The sequence below is a fragment of the Engraulis encrasicolus genome, chromosome 22, assembly GCF_034702125.1.
Source record: "Engraulis encrasicolus isolate BLACKSEA-1 chromosome 22, IST_EnEncr_1.0, whole genome shotgun sequence".
In the NCBI taxonomy this organism is placed as follows: Eukaryota; Metazoa; Chordata; class Actinopteri; order Clupeiformes; family Engraulidae; genus Engraulis; species Engraulis encrasicolus.
The window spans coordinates 26,032,451-26,046,679 of NC_085878.1; the positions used below are offsets into that span (position 1 = coordinate 26,032,451).

General features: G+C 50.0%; 1 protein-coding gene across 3 annotated transcripts in view; it reads right to left on the bottom strand.

Annotated features, from left to right (window-relative positions):
- Positions 1–14,229, bottom strand: part of uacab (uveal autoantigen with coiled-coil domains and ankyrin repeats b) — a 65,028-nt gene that overhangs the window by 26,728 nt on the left and 24,071 nt on the right. The window contains exons 1-5 of one of the 3 annotated variants that reach the window (XM_063188410.1): positions 11,449–12,796; positions 10,085–10,215; positions 3,827–3,915; positions 3,634–3,698; positions 852–909 (exon numbers count right to left, since the gene is read on the bottom strand). In XM_063188410.1, the coding sequence (XP_063044480.1) occupies positions 852–909; positions 3,634–3,698; positions 3,827–3,915; positions 10,085–10,215; positions 11,449–11,484 (379 nt within the window). In that variant the 5' untranslated portion in view covers positions 11,485–12,796. Of the gene's footprint in view, positions 1–851; positions 910–3,633; positions 3,699–3,826; positions 3,916–4,574; positions 4,682–10,084; positions 10,216–11,448; positions 12,797–14,229 lie in introns of those variants that run through there. The other 2 variants (XM_063188409.1, XM_063188411.1) reach the window with 2 other exon arrangements.

Consider the following 14,229-nt stretch of genomic DNA (forward strand, 5'->3'; position numbering starts at 1 on the left):
TACTATTACTGTTTACTGTGGGTTGTTGTTTCAGAGGCTAAATCAAAAGGCAGATGGGAGAAATCAAAGAGGTTTTTTTTCGCAACCCTGTCAGTGATGTTGGCCGTTGTTTGTGGTGGACTTAATATTAAGTGGAGAAATATTTGATAACACTCATCATCCCATAGGTTTAAACAACAGTAGCAAACGGTTTGTGAGGAACATGCAAATCAGACACTGTAGTGTGTGTGTTTGAGAGAGAGAGAGAGAGAGAGAGAGAGAGAGAGAGAGAGAGAGAGAGAGAGAGAGAGAGAGAGAGAGAGAGAGAGAGAGAGAGAGAGAAAGATTAAGAGAGAGGAATAGAGAGAGCTAGATATAGAAAAGCTGAGAGAGATAGAAAATACAAACATTGCAATCACACACAGAGAATACCAAGTATCCATTCTGTGCTTTGAGTTGCGTTTGTTGTGGATTGCTCTGCTGTGACATTGAAATAAAACGTCTCACTACAATAAAGCTCAACTGAATTGAATTTGGAGCGGCACGTAGGCGTAAGCGTTGGAGAGAGATGGAGATAGAGGGAGGAATTGAGTGGAGAGCGAGAGAGAGAGAGAGAGAGAGAGAGAGAGAGAGGGGGAGAGAGAGAGAGAGAGAGAGAGAGAGAGAGAGAGAGAGAGAGAGAGAGAGAGAGAGAGACAGAGAGAGAGAGAGAGAGAGAGAGAGAGGCAGACACACACACACACACAGATAGACATAGAGATAGAGATAGAGATAGAGATACACAGACGGACAGGCAGAGAGAAAGACAGAGAGAAACACGCATGGCACGGAGAGGGAGAGGAAAAGGAAAAGGAAGAGAGACATTTTCTCACCTGCGTCGTGTAAGGCAGACCGCCCCTGCAGGTCCACGTTCCCCACGGGGCAGTTATGCTGCAAGAGAGAGAGAGACGAGGAGCAGAGCAGAGCAGAGCAGAGCACAAGGTGAGAGACTGAGAGACGCTGAGAGTGCGAGTGTAGCATGTTGGAGTGTGAGACACATGGTCTTTTAAAACGGGAGCCAGACAGACATGGCACAGGAACTCAATCATGACACATCCTGGCATGGATTCAAACACCCTGACAGTGACACACACAAACATATATACACCACATACTGTACACACTACTAGGCACACAGCCACAGGCAAACACACATGCACACACACACACCCACCCACACAGTCTACTAAGCACACAGGCAAAGTCAAACACACACGCAAACACAAGTAATGGCCTAACTCCCATAAAGTGGCTCTAGGGCACCCGGTGCCAAGACAGGAGGTTGACAGAAAATAAACAAACAAAACAACACAAACAAAATTCCACCGCCAGCAGCAACTACTCCAGCTGTATGGTTTATTTTTGACAAGAGAGCCATGTCACTGTGGAATGTGATGTTGTGTGATGGGGTGGAGGGGAGGGGAGGGGAGGGGGGAGGGGGGAGCAGGAGTAGGGGTCTAAATTTGCTGATGTGTTAAGTGTTGTGGCTGTTATGGCCGGACGTGATTTAAAGCAACAGAGGCGCAGCAGGTCAGGGTCCGCAGTGGCCCTCTGGCACCAAGTGACTAAGTGGGCTGCCGCATTCCAGTCTCCATGGAGACCCACCTCGGCTCGGCTCAGCTCAGCTCGGTGCGGCCCCCAGCAACGGACAGCGGATCTGGGGATGCCATGACCGACCGAGAGGAGAGGAAAAGAAGAGAAGAGGAGGGTGGGGGGGGTAGGACAGAGTGGCTCCACTCCTCCCTTTTGCTCTCCATTCCCCTCCCCTCCTCTCCTCTCCTTGGAGCCGGCTCCAGTCCCGGGCCTCTATAAAAAACCCAACTCTATCTAGCAACAAGGCTCCCAAAACTGACCGGTGACTGCCAGTCAGATGAGCAGGCAGGCTTGGTAACCATGGGGGGTGGGGGGCTGCCCGGCCCACGACATCAGATCCTCTGCCATGCACAATCCAACCCCTGACCCGGGGGGGTCGAGTTGCAGTGCACAGGGCCACAGGCCGTGGCCCAAAGCACACACAGACCACAGAAGACCACCACCGGCGTGGCGTGGTGTGGCAGGCCAAGCAGGCTCCTAGGCTGGCTGCTAGGCAGACCGCCCTGACATCTCTTTAGACCTGCTGTGTTGTAAAGGCTGGGGGTGGTTATTTTTGTCTTGGCCTGATTTTGTCACTGTACTGACTAGCGGAGTTAGCTTGGCTGGCCGGGCCATCGCAACAAGCTCTTGAATTGAGCCTGGTTGGGCTGGGCAGGGATCCCGCTGGCAGGAAGTTCATAGAGCTCTGGACCTATCAAATGCTTCTGAATAGAGCTACAACTAATCAAACCTTCCATTATAAATTTACAAGGGCTGGCAGCAGTGAAACAATGTGTCACAACAATACATTGAAGAGGCAATTAGCTACTTGCAATGGTCTATTTGTATTGTTGTCATTAAATATTTACCCTGGGATAACTATTTACTGGCATACAATTGTGGGGGGAAAGCTGTGCCTCACCTCAGCTAAAAAATCTCTCAAACAACGTGATGAAAATGCTTATGTTAGCGGTTGTCATTAGCTATGGGCAGCCATCTGGTTTCAAACTATAACTTGGGCATTAAACCTAAAGCATTTATGGATTTCAACAAGCTTAATCAATCGTCAACCTCCATTGTGCAGTGATTCTACATGAAAGCATAATCAGACAATGTCTTCCAAAACAAGGACATAACATCTTGTTAGCTATTGCGAACACTGGATAGGATCCAACGCCTGTTTATGCTTGGCCTACTAAAAGTGTTCTGCTAGCAGTGTCATATAACTAACGTCATAACACCTTACTTGAACTCCGCATGAGAAAACAAACATCAACAGCAAGTAAGCAACATGGTTGATGACGTCTTGACAGTTTATTCAAATAAACACACCATCCATTTGTTAACCGCAGGTCGTGGCATGCCTCACTGAACTCAACTGCACATTTTAAAACCTCTCATCCTCCCCTACTAACCTGATTGTAACAATGAGCTGATTGGGTTGCATGTGTGGTAATCAGCTGTCTAAATGGATTAAAGATGAGACTTTGCAAAAGAAAACCCCTATACAGTGCCACGCCTTCCCCTAAACAGGCACTACAACAACAATGGCTCCAATCAAGCCACAATAACACAGGCAATTTCCATTAGGCTAATTGAAGGTCATTTTAATGAAACGCTTTAAATAGCTTAAGAAGCTGTTTTCCTTCCACAGCTAGGGGGTAAGGAAAAAGAGCCTGTGTAGGTATTGAAATAGACAAGCCTCCATAGCAAAACGAAGTGCTCAACCAAAAAAGTTTTCAGCTTATGCAGTAGCTTACACACTTCCACTGGGCATGAGGGAACCTCCACATTTGGCATGTGTAGTATTTTCACGGGAGAAAAATGGACGAAACGCTAGCAAGGGCCATGCGGTATTATAGTGTAGCTCCTCCAAAGAGGAAAGATGCCATGAAACTGAAAAATAAAAGATATAGCTCTTATGCGTCTTCTTGAGGACTATGGAGAGAGCTACTTATGCCTGGCAACTGCCGGAAACAAACAAGGGGCAAGTGGATATGGGGGAAAAAAAGAGACTTCACTTTTGTGTTCAGACAATATTACCTGTAATAGCTTCTGCACACATAGCGACTGCCCGTTCCTCGCCGCCAAATGTAGGGCATTTTTCCCTGCAAGGCAAGGCAGAAAATAGTGATGTAATGACACCTTCAGAGTGAAGTGGACTAGAGTAGAGAGCAGAATGGGGACGTGGGGGTTTGGAGTGCCAGTGTTGTGGCTGAGTGAGGGGGACTCTCACCGGTGGCATCGCTGGCCGTCACGTCCACACTGTGGGCCAAGATGAGGCTTAAACAATCCAAGTGTCCTCTTGTCGCGGCGAGGTGGAAGCTGCAGGAGATTAGAGGGAAAGAGAGGGGGGAATTATGCGTGAGCTGTGAGGACACAGTGAATACAGTGAAGAGAGGGAAATGGTATGTGAGGACACAGGCATGTATTGAAGAGAGGGTGATGGGGTAGAGCGAAGGAGAAGAGGCTGAGAGATTTGAGAGGAAGAGGGAAGAGGCTGAGAGATTTGAGAGGAAGAGGGAAGAGAAAACAGATAAGAGAGGGAAAGCATATAGATAGAGATAGAGATGGAGTGGGTGGGTTGCAGCAGAGAGAGCAATGAAAACTGACGCCATAAGCTCCATCAGCACTCTCTGGAGACCTGGTGGGAACCATCAACGGAAACCCAACTCCCCTCTCTCCCTCCCCTCCCCTCCCCTCCCCTCTCTCTCTCTCTCTCTCTCCTCCCTCCCTCCCTCTCTCTCGCTCGCTCTCTCCATCCCTCTCTCCCTCTCTCCTTCTCACGACCCCAGGGCCCCCCTGCACATTTTTTTAAAGCGAAATCTTCACATTAGCCCCTGTGTGGGTGGCAAAAGGACCAGATTCAACACATTTAGACTTAACACTAATGGAGCCTCGGAGAGAGATGAGGTGGTTAGAGAGAGAATGAGGGATACAGTGAGAGAAAGAACAAGAGAAACCCAGAAAAAACAAAGACTTACTGGTGTACCAGAGACATAAGACAGACAGACTCTTAGACGGAGAGAGAGAGAGTCCCCTGAGACGTGGTGGTCAGACTGCGCCGGGTGGTGAAGTGGAGAGTGGAGAGTGTGAGCTTGTGGGTGTTTGTGAATGAACATGATGCCCCCCCTGTCCCTTCGACCGTTTCCCCTCCCTCACTTCCAACCTCAAGACCTCCTTTCCCCCTCCTATCCAACCCACTCACCTCCCCAGCGAGCCGGACCAACCCCCCAACCTCCCACAACCACCAACACCACCACCACCGCCTCCCCAGCCACCCCCACCAAACCAACACCGCGGCCGAGACCTTGTTTATGCATTAACTCTAAAAACACACCACCAAGGAGCCACGCAGACTGCCACCTCGTTTTGGGAGCGGTTATTAAAAGCAGCGTTGATGGCAGAGAGAGCGAGAGAGAGATGGGGCTACGACATGCGCGCAAGCTAGGACCTTGACCTGCAGGCACACACTCACTCTCGCACGCACGCACGCACAGGCACGCACGCACAGGCACACACACACACACACACACACACACACACACACTTCCAGAAGCAGCATTTTTCATCACAATGACAGAAGACTCCGTTTCATACTGTAACTTTGAGAGCAGTAATATACTGTATGACAACTAGCATGCAAGTCTGACCAGGGGTAATTACAGTAAAGGTTTTCTGTGCACTTGCTTCCTTGGTGGAGAAGCAGCAGGACCTGCCAGTGCCAACGCTAATGAAGGAATTCAGATGATATGTGCTGTCCAGTGGGCGCCAGCCCGTACAGTATAGTCGGCCCCCATCATGTGCTCCAATTTTCTGGGTTAATTTTGAAACTATTTTTTGTCTGTCCCCCCCACCCTCCCCTCCCTCTTTCTATCTTTCTCATCTTTCTCTGTCTGTCCCTCATTCTTGCTCTCTCCCTCTCGGCCTCTTGCCAAGAGAGGACACAATCAACGCTCTGAGGCCCATTAACCGGAGACCCGGCCGGCCGGGCTTCTGGTTTTTCCTTGCGCGGTTGGGGACGTTGCCCCAGACGTGTCATTTTAGCTTGGCACCAGGGCCCTGCTCTGACAGGCTTTCAGGTCTGCAGTCCCTGCATTATTTATGCTATTTTTGAAAACCAGGAATGGAGGGAGCAGGGGGTGGGTGGTTGGGTGGGTCAGCTTTGAGTGTGTCACTGTGTGTGTGTGTGTGTGTGTGTGTGTGTGTGTGTGTGTGTGTGTGTGTGTGTGTGTGTGTGTGTGTGTGGGGGGTGGGGGTGCTGGGGGTGGTGGGGGTATACAGCTGGGACAAACTGCATGGGTAGTTGCATGGGTGTATAGCTCATCTTCCTTCCAAAACAAATTAGTGTTGCCAAGTCACTCTAATAGTCCAATGCTTTAAGGCAGTTAAATGAATCCAAAGTGACACCAGAAGCAGCAGCAGAAGCAGCAGCAGTTGATAAGGTCTTGGCCTGTTGAGCTGAAGTCAATTTCGCCTGGGATTGTTTTCACTCCTAGCAGCATGTCAAAATGAGATCTGGGAGTGGCGAAGTCCTGGCAAACATAAATCATGCACCAGTGTCAGTTCTGGCCAGGTCATGGTAGTCAAGAGCTATCCCCTTTCCCTTTCAGAACACAATTACATCAGATGATCTAGCCCAGCTGTGGCTCCTCAGTTGATCCAACTCCCATCCTGTCTGGCTTCTGACTGGCCACACACGAACAGGGCGCCTATTAAAGTCTACCCCGCTTCGTTTTCCTCAAGAATCCCCCCAGTACTGCTGCTGTCCCCTGATTATCTGTTTATATTTCCATGGTACTTGTGACAAATTATACAACTCCTTTGAAGAGAGACATCCTGTCAAATTCAATTCATGACTTTCTCTAGGATTGCCCTGCCATGGCCTAATGGTAGGGCACCGGGTTGCTACGCCGGCAACCCAGGTTCGATTCCGGCCCAGGTCATTTGCCTATCCTTCCCAGTCTCTCCTCCACTGTCCTTTCAAAAATAAAGACATAAAAGTCCTAAAAAATAATAATAATTTAAAAAATAATAATAATAACTTTCTCCATGAAAGACATTTCATTCAGAAAGTTCTCTTGCGTCCTGAGAGAACTAACTTGCACATCATTCAGCATTCCTGCAGAGATGTGGATCTCAATGATCTGTGATGAGTGTTTGACAACAGCATGTGGCGGCCTAAAATTGTTAGGAAGCAGAGCAGCGGAGAGAAGAGAAGAGAAGCACAGCCGGGGAGAGAATCCCTCCGGACCAACCTCTTACCACCGCACAGCTTTCCTCTTTGATCCGTTAATGTGTATGCCTAATTATGACAAATACCCAACTGGGGACAGCTGGTCCAGAATTCGGAGCGAGTAAACCAAACAACCTTGTGCAGAGAGAGAGGAAGAGAGAGATTCTGGGACGCCAAGAACAATAATAATAGAATGCGTAATTAAATTGTGTGGGAGGGAGGGGGGTGGGGGGTGTACAAGAGCAGCCTGCTCTGCTGTAATGTCCGTGTCCACACGTGAAACAATAAGCCGTCATGGATGACTTCACATCTGAGAGGGGCCAGATTTGGCTCCAGCGAGGCACGTAGCATCACGTAGCTCTCGCACACAAAAAATGTCAGAGGCAACAACAGTCGGGTGGATGAATGGATGCATGGATGGATGCATGGATGGATGGATGGATGGATGGATGGATGAGTATGGGGGCCTGGGAGGGGGGGTGTCAAAGATGGAGAGGGCTGGGGACTTGGGTTTGTTGCCAGCAACCAATTGGACTCATATATCACACAGGTGTTTATTGCTCTAAGCTCCGGTTCCCCTCTATCAGCCATGGCGTCTTTGATGGCAGTACACCCACTTGATTTAGGTCCCAAAAATTCTGTCACCTTATTATGAATCCAGACCCCCCCCACCCCACCCCTCCCGCAACCACCCTCACCCCAACCCCCACGGGACACAAACACACACTCCCTCAGGGGGCGATGGGAAGGCAGCTTGTTCTGGAAGGATCCCGTGCATCGCTGAAAATACCAAGTGTCATACACCCCCCTGAGATTCAACACTCATTACCAGATGTACAACAATGTCAACCTCCCGACACTGCTTAGCACACTGCACAGACTCCTACTGAGCGCACTGAGCAGGCGAGGCCTGAAAAGCCTGGCCGATGCTAATTAAAGACATGTCAGATGCCACTATACAAAGGTATGGCCGTCTTTTGGGGTTGTCTGAAGAGAATAAAAAAAAAACAAGTTCCCTTAGACAGCTATCAGTTACACCAGTGGTTCTCAACCGTTTTTTGAACAAACACCCCCTTGACCTCATCATAAGCCTGCCAATGCCCCCCTTAGTATTGAAAAATAAAATAGACTAATACCCCGCCAATGGGAACTAAGTCCCTAGGGCACCCTAACGGCCCCTGGGAGGCTGTAGCGCCCCCGTTGAGAAACACTAAGATAGGCCTACACCATCAGCCGGGTCAGGAGCGGTCTAGCTAGGCAGGTTTGAAGCGCTAAACCCTCTGTCCGCAATGCGTTTTCTTTCATTTTAAAAATAAACCGGCCACCCTGGTTCAAAAACGCGGTCCTCCTCCCTCAGCTGGATGCCTGGCCTAGACTTGGACGGCTTGACCGGGAGCAAATCCTGCAATTGCGCTAAATCCTAATTCTAATTTTACGTTGTGTGCTCAAGGGCGGCCCTGCATCTGTCCGGGTCTGCATCTCATTTCCTGCTCCCGAATAGAAGGCGCACCCCCCCCATTCCCCCGCCACTCTCAGTTTCTTCATCCCTCGCTGTTTCTGTCTTTCTGTCTCTCCCTCTCTCTCTGGCCAAAACCATTGAGCAGACCACAGTGTGTGTGTGCGCTTTGCCATGGCCCACATTGAACCCTTGCACAGAGACAGAGGCTGACCCTAGTGTGTATTACAAACATGCACACACACGTACACACACTACGTGCCCTGGGCTAAATAGATTCTGGAAAACCCAGGGTCCCCATCAAAATGTCCCTAATCACTTCCATGTGTGTCCACAGGAGGCAGCATGCTGGTGCTGGTGCTGGTGTCCTGTCGAGATGAGCTCCCTGTCGAGATGAGCTCCTTTTTAGCTACTGAGTATGCGCACATATGTGCACCTCCACGCACAGGTGCAGGTGATTGCCCATCAAGTTGAGCTACCGAACAGCTGATCTTAGTTTACATGCCCGGCACCAACTGCAGAAAGTGACGCTATTACAAGTAATAAACAACAAGTAGTTCATCCACAGAGTGAAAATCAAGGTAGGTCATTTCGACGAGGCAGCGTAAATCGATAGACGCCACTGTCGAGAACGCTGGCACTGGCAGACTGACATGCATCTCATTTCATCTGGACAGGTCCACAGCAGGAGGCGAGGAATGAAGGGGCGCAGAGATTTGAGCTGGAGAGCATGTGAGCAGGGTGGGGTGGGGTGGGGGCATCAGGGTGAAGGGGGCAAATCTGCTAGAGGTGATGTCATGGGGCAGAGGAGAGGAGAGGAGTGGGGTTGGCAGGTTGGGGAGGAATGAAGTGGAGGGGGGGCAGTCGGTGGTGGCAGAAGGCAGAAAGCAGGGTGATGTCATGCGGAGTCTATGTCACACGGTAGCCACTTGCCCGCCCGGCAGACCTTGTTTTGCACACCATTGTCCCGCACAAGGGCCTCCAAAAAAACAACAAAAAACAAACAGCCATTCTGTTCCTCACAGCAGAGAGAGAGAGAGACATTCTTACTGCCTGAGCCACCGGGTCTCTACGGCCATTCCATTTTTGGTTCACAGCAGGAAGGAAAACCACAGGAATAACAGCACTATGTGCTCATGCTTAACACAACAAAAATGTTCATATGTCTGGGTATGCGGCGGGCGAGCCGCTGCCTGTGTGTGTATTGCTGCTGCTGCTGGTGTGTGTGTAGTGGTGCTGTGCTGAGTGGTGCCCACTGCTAGAGATTTATGGCCAGGCGACAGAGGACCTGGAGGGCCAAGGCCGTGTCAGGCACGGATAGAGAGGTGAAAGGCCGCTGGGAGATTTGTTTGTGTGTGTGTCAGTGTGTACGCACATGTTTGTGTTGTGCTGTGTTGTGTCGTGTTGTGTGTGTGTGTGTGTGTGTGTGTGTGTGTGTGTGTGTGTGTGTGTGTGTGTGTGTGTGTGTGTGTGTGTGTGTGTGTGTGAGAGAGAGTATGGGTGGGTCTGTGTGTATTTTTAACTAAGTAGATGCATGCACATCCTGCTATACTATGGTCACATGCAAGACAAAGTGGTATAAGTAGACATAGATACAATGACACTCAAAATGAAATGGTTTATTTTAAAAAGCAATGTGTTTCAACCCGCCAGGGTCTTCTTCAGGCAGGTCTGTCTGTGTGTGTGTGTGTGTGTAACTGTATGTGTATGAGCCCTGTATCTGTCAATGCGAAAGTGTGAGTGAGTGTTCAGAGTTGGAGTGTTTAAGGGAGTGTCGGTGAGAGTTGCTGTATTGTACTTACGCAGATCTCCCCTCCACGTCCAGCTTGGTGGGGATGATTCCTTTCTTGCTCAGCACGCCAGCCACCTTGTCCACCTCGCCGCGCTCCACCGCCTTCATCAGCCGGTCGTCATACTTGTTCCAGTCTGTGTTCTGTGGGAGAGAATTACATTACAGAGTATTATAGCGTATGGTGCCTAGTATTGCATGTACACAGCGTTTAGCATATAGCGTAATATAGTGCATAGCATATTATATTATACTATTTTGATGCTATATTAGGATATATTACATCATATCTATACACAAATGGTCAAACTTTTTGTTCTGTACCAACTGTGTGAAACAATATCACATGTGGTGACAGGGGAATAAAAATAGCTACTGTTGTCATTGTCATAATTTCCTTCTTAGACACTTTTATCTAAAGAGTGTGGTCAAAAACAGCCACAGACAACAACAATGTTCATGACTGTGACTCATAACACCAGCGCCACTTGACAGTCCAGTCTACAGATAGGCTAGCCGGCTAGTCAGCCTGCTGATCTGATATGGCTATGGTGAGTGATGAGGGATATATATAAATATATATTTCACTCGACACTGTTGACACAACACCAGACTATCATGAAGGACATGGCATCGCGACATGGGAACACAAACACAATGCTGGTATGCAGAAGTTTAGTTACGGTTACAGAGTCATTATGCTGAAGGTAAACAATCAGCCACAGCTCATAAACTTCCCGTTTCTGTTGGCAGCCAATAGCAAATGAGCTTCCATAAAAAACTGACAAGCGCATACTTCTGCAAAGCCCAGTGGCCACACAAAACCCAAACCCAAACCCAAACAATTTTCCGCAACAATAGGGGGGGAGGGATGGACGGTCGGACGGCCAGCTTAATAAACGAAGGGAGAGAAATAGCCAGCTTGCCAGGAGTCTCCTCTGTTGCCGACGAGTTAAAACAAGCCCTTAAGCTGCTCAGGGTACCATATGGCAGTCTCTTTGTCCAGGGCTGAACTTGCATGCACACAGACATGACAGTGTGTACACACACAGTACACACACATACACACATATTATGATGCTGAAAAACAGTGCTGTCCCAGAGAACTGATAACCTCTCCCCCACTCTCCCCCTCCCCATCCCGCGCTCCCCATCCCAGATCAGCGACCCCCTGCAGCCTCCCCCACCAACCCACTTCCTCTGCCCTATTCCCCACACTACTATCCACGTCTGTAGCAAACAAAACAGGGGAAAAAAACCACTGACCGTACATGAAAAAATTAACATTGAGCTGCATGTTTGTATGAATTGCACTATAGAAATAACAGTGCTATTATTACTAAAAGCCACTACAAATTCCCCTCTCTGGGTACCTACAAAGTATGTGGAGGTGCACTTCAGCCATCGGCTCATGGTGGCAGTGGCACTGGCCGTGCTGCTGGTCCTGAGGGAAGGAGAGCCCGCCAACTTTGCTGAAGTTCCTTTCTTTTTAAAGAAGAAGCGATCGAGAAGTAGTAGTAGTTATACCCCCCCTCTGTCCTTTCTGCACACAGAAAGTCACTCAGCCAGCGAGTTGAGGGGGGGGGGGACTCGGGATTCTCTTCTTAGAAAGCAGATGAAAACAAAAACTCTAAAAAAAGCTTCACACAGCCACAGCCAGTGGCGTGTTGCTGACAGTTCTTCTTTTGAGTTGCTGGAGAAGTAAAAAAATAAAAAGTCAGTGTTGTCCTTCTGTTGATTCCTGTGGTAGCATAGACAGCCAGCGCCTCGCTTCAGACCAGGGACGTGCAGTAGCAGCAGCAGTAGTAACCGGGGCAGAGTTTTCCCACTACTGCTTCCCAGTCTATGTGGAGCTCCAATCTCTGTTCCCTCATCCCTGCACTGTGTTGCGCTGCGCTGGACTGCACTGTACTGTACTTCTCGGCTTTGCTCACACACCCTCACACACACTCACAGACGAATGCACTGGTGCACAAACACAGAAGCAGGCGGTCTGGCAGTTGGGCGGGCGGGCGGGCAGGCAGGGAGGCGGGCGGGCGGATGGGTGAGTGTAGTAGACGGGGGGCCAGCCCCGGGACAGCCCCCCTGATCCTGCTCCTCCTCCTCCTCCTCCTGCTGCTGCTGGTGCTTCTGCTTCTCTCCCCTCTGCCTCTAGTCTATCCACTCCTGGCTCAGTCCCTCAGTCAACTGAGCTGGGCTAAGCTGAGCTGCCTGTGTGCATGTGCTGGCCTCTTCAAAGGCTTTGTCGTATGCATGTGTGTGCGCGCAGTCACCTACATACACACACTCTTACAAGAACACGGTCACACGACCAAGTGTCAGTCAAAATATGCACACACACACACTCTCCCTATCTTGCTCCCTCTCTCTCTATAGAGAGAGGAAGACCTGCAGAAGTGCCGGCTTCTGTCCTGTGCTTCTCCCGACGGCCAAATGGCAAATTCGGCCGACCCCCTCCCGGTAAATATGTGAGCTCTCCTGGGTTTTAAAATACCTCCCCTCTCCGGTAAACACTGCACACACACACGCACACACACACAGCCCCTCTCACTGGTTACCTCTTTATTTTTTGACCCTCCAACCTTTCCCCCATGACTGATTTGCAGACAGGCACTAAGAATAACCCCCCGAGCCATAGCATGCTATGTGCATGAGTAATTGCGGTGGGTGTCAATCCCGCACGAAACAAGGCCAGGCAAGAGAAACAACCTCCCGGCTCACGTCAAATACCGTACATACGACGAGGACGCCAGCCAGAGAGCAAGAGTCAGTGCAAGCGAGCCCCCATTCCCCCACCCCCACCCCATCTAGAAATATTAACCTAAGGAGGGGGATTATACGCTTGCAGATTTAACCATCCACTAGCCCATTTGGTACCCTCCAGTAACCCACCATCAACACACACACCCCACACCCTGCCTGTGTGTGTGTGTGTGTGTGTGTGTGTGTGTGTGTGTGTGTGTGTGTGTGTGTGTGTGTGTGTGTGTGTGTGTGTGTGTGTGTGTGTGTGTGTGTGTGTGTGTGTGTGTCTCTAAATGTTGGAAAACTCAAAGCCTTTGGCTGGCTGGGCGCTGTGATGCCCAGTGTGGAAGCAGAGCTGCTGATCCGGCCTGCACGGTAGCTGGATTATGTGTCGGCTCTTTTACAATCAGCTGTCTGGGAGCGCAGTACACTACACTAAACTGCAGTACACTACACTACACCACACACATCACCACCATCACACCTTGGCCTTCAACATTACAGCACGTACCAGCTATTTCCAAAAGGAAGACGTCAGTTTTCAGTCTTTTTTATTTGGAGCAGAGCTCCACAGAGCAGCCAGGGGAGAGAGGCAGGGTGAGGCGGGGTGGTCTACTGCAGGGGGGGTGGGAGGATGTTGTGGGGGGTGCTGAGGGGAGGTGTGTGGGAGTTTGGGGGAGGGGGAGGTGGAGGAGGGTGCCGGTAAAGGGGGGGTATATGGACGCGTTTCATTTACACACCCCATGCGTCAGCCACTGCTCGGGTTTCGTCCGCGGGCAGAGTGGCGTTAAACGAGCGAACACACACATACACACGGACCCCCACCCCCCCACACACACACAATCTCCCCTCTCTCATCCTCTACCTCATTCTCGTTCATATGACCAGTCATATGAAATGCATGGGTGTCCGCTTACCTAAACTGCTCTCCCGCATGGAAACAAAGGAACTAAAATGGAGCTGCTTTTAACGCCCTGATGTTTGTTCTCTTAAATAAACCCGCCACCACAAACGCGCCGGCTGGGACTTCAGCAATGAGCCGCCACCACCACCGTCGCCGCCGCTGCTGCTGCTGCTGCTTTCGCTACCGCTTTAGCCGTGGCTGCTTTGGTCATGTGGGGCTTGTGGAGGTGACGGCCTGACAGTATTTTGGGAGGAGTGTGGAATGGCCAAGATGCTAGAAATGACACACTTCTGTCATCACACTCACCGTTGCCAAGGGAAAAAAAAGAGGGAACAGAAGAACAGACGTCATCGGAATTATTCTTATGGAAATTCTGGCTTGTACAATAGTAGTAGCCTACCTATACAAGGCGGCACTGGAAAAAAAAGTTTTGTGCTTCAACCGAACCAACGTCATTTTGTTCTCACGGAAATTCTGCTGAGGACAGTTAGTACCTACTTAAGGTCGTCGCC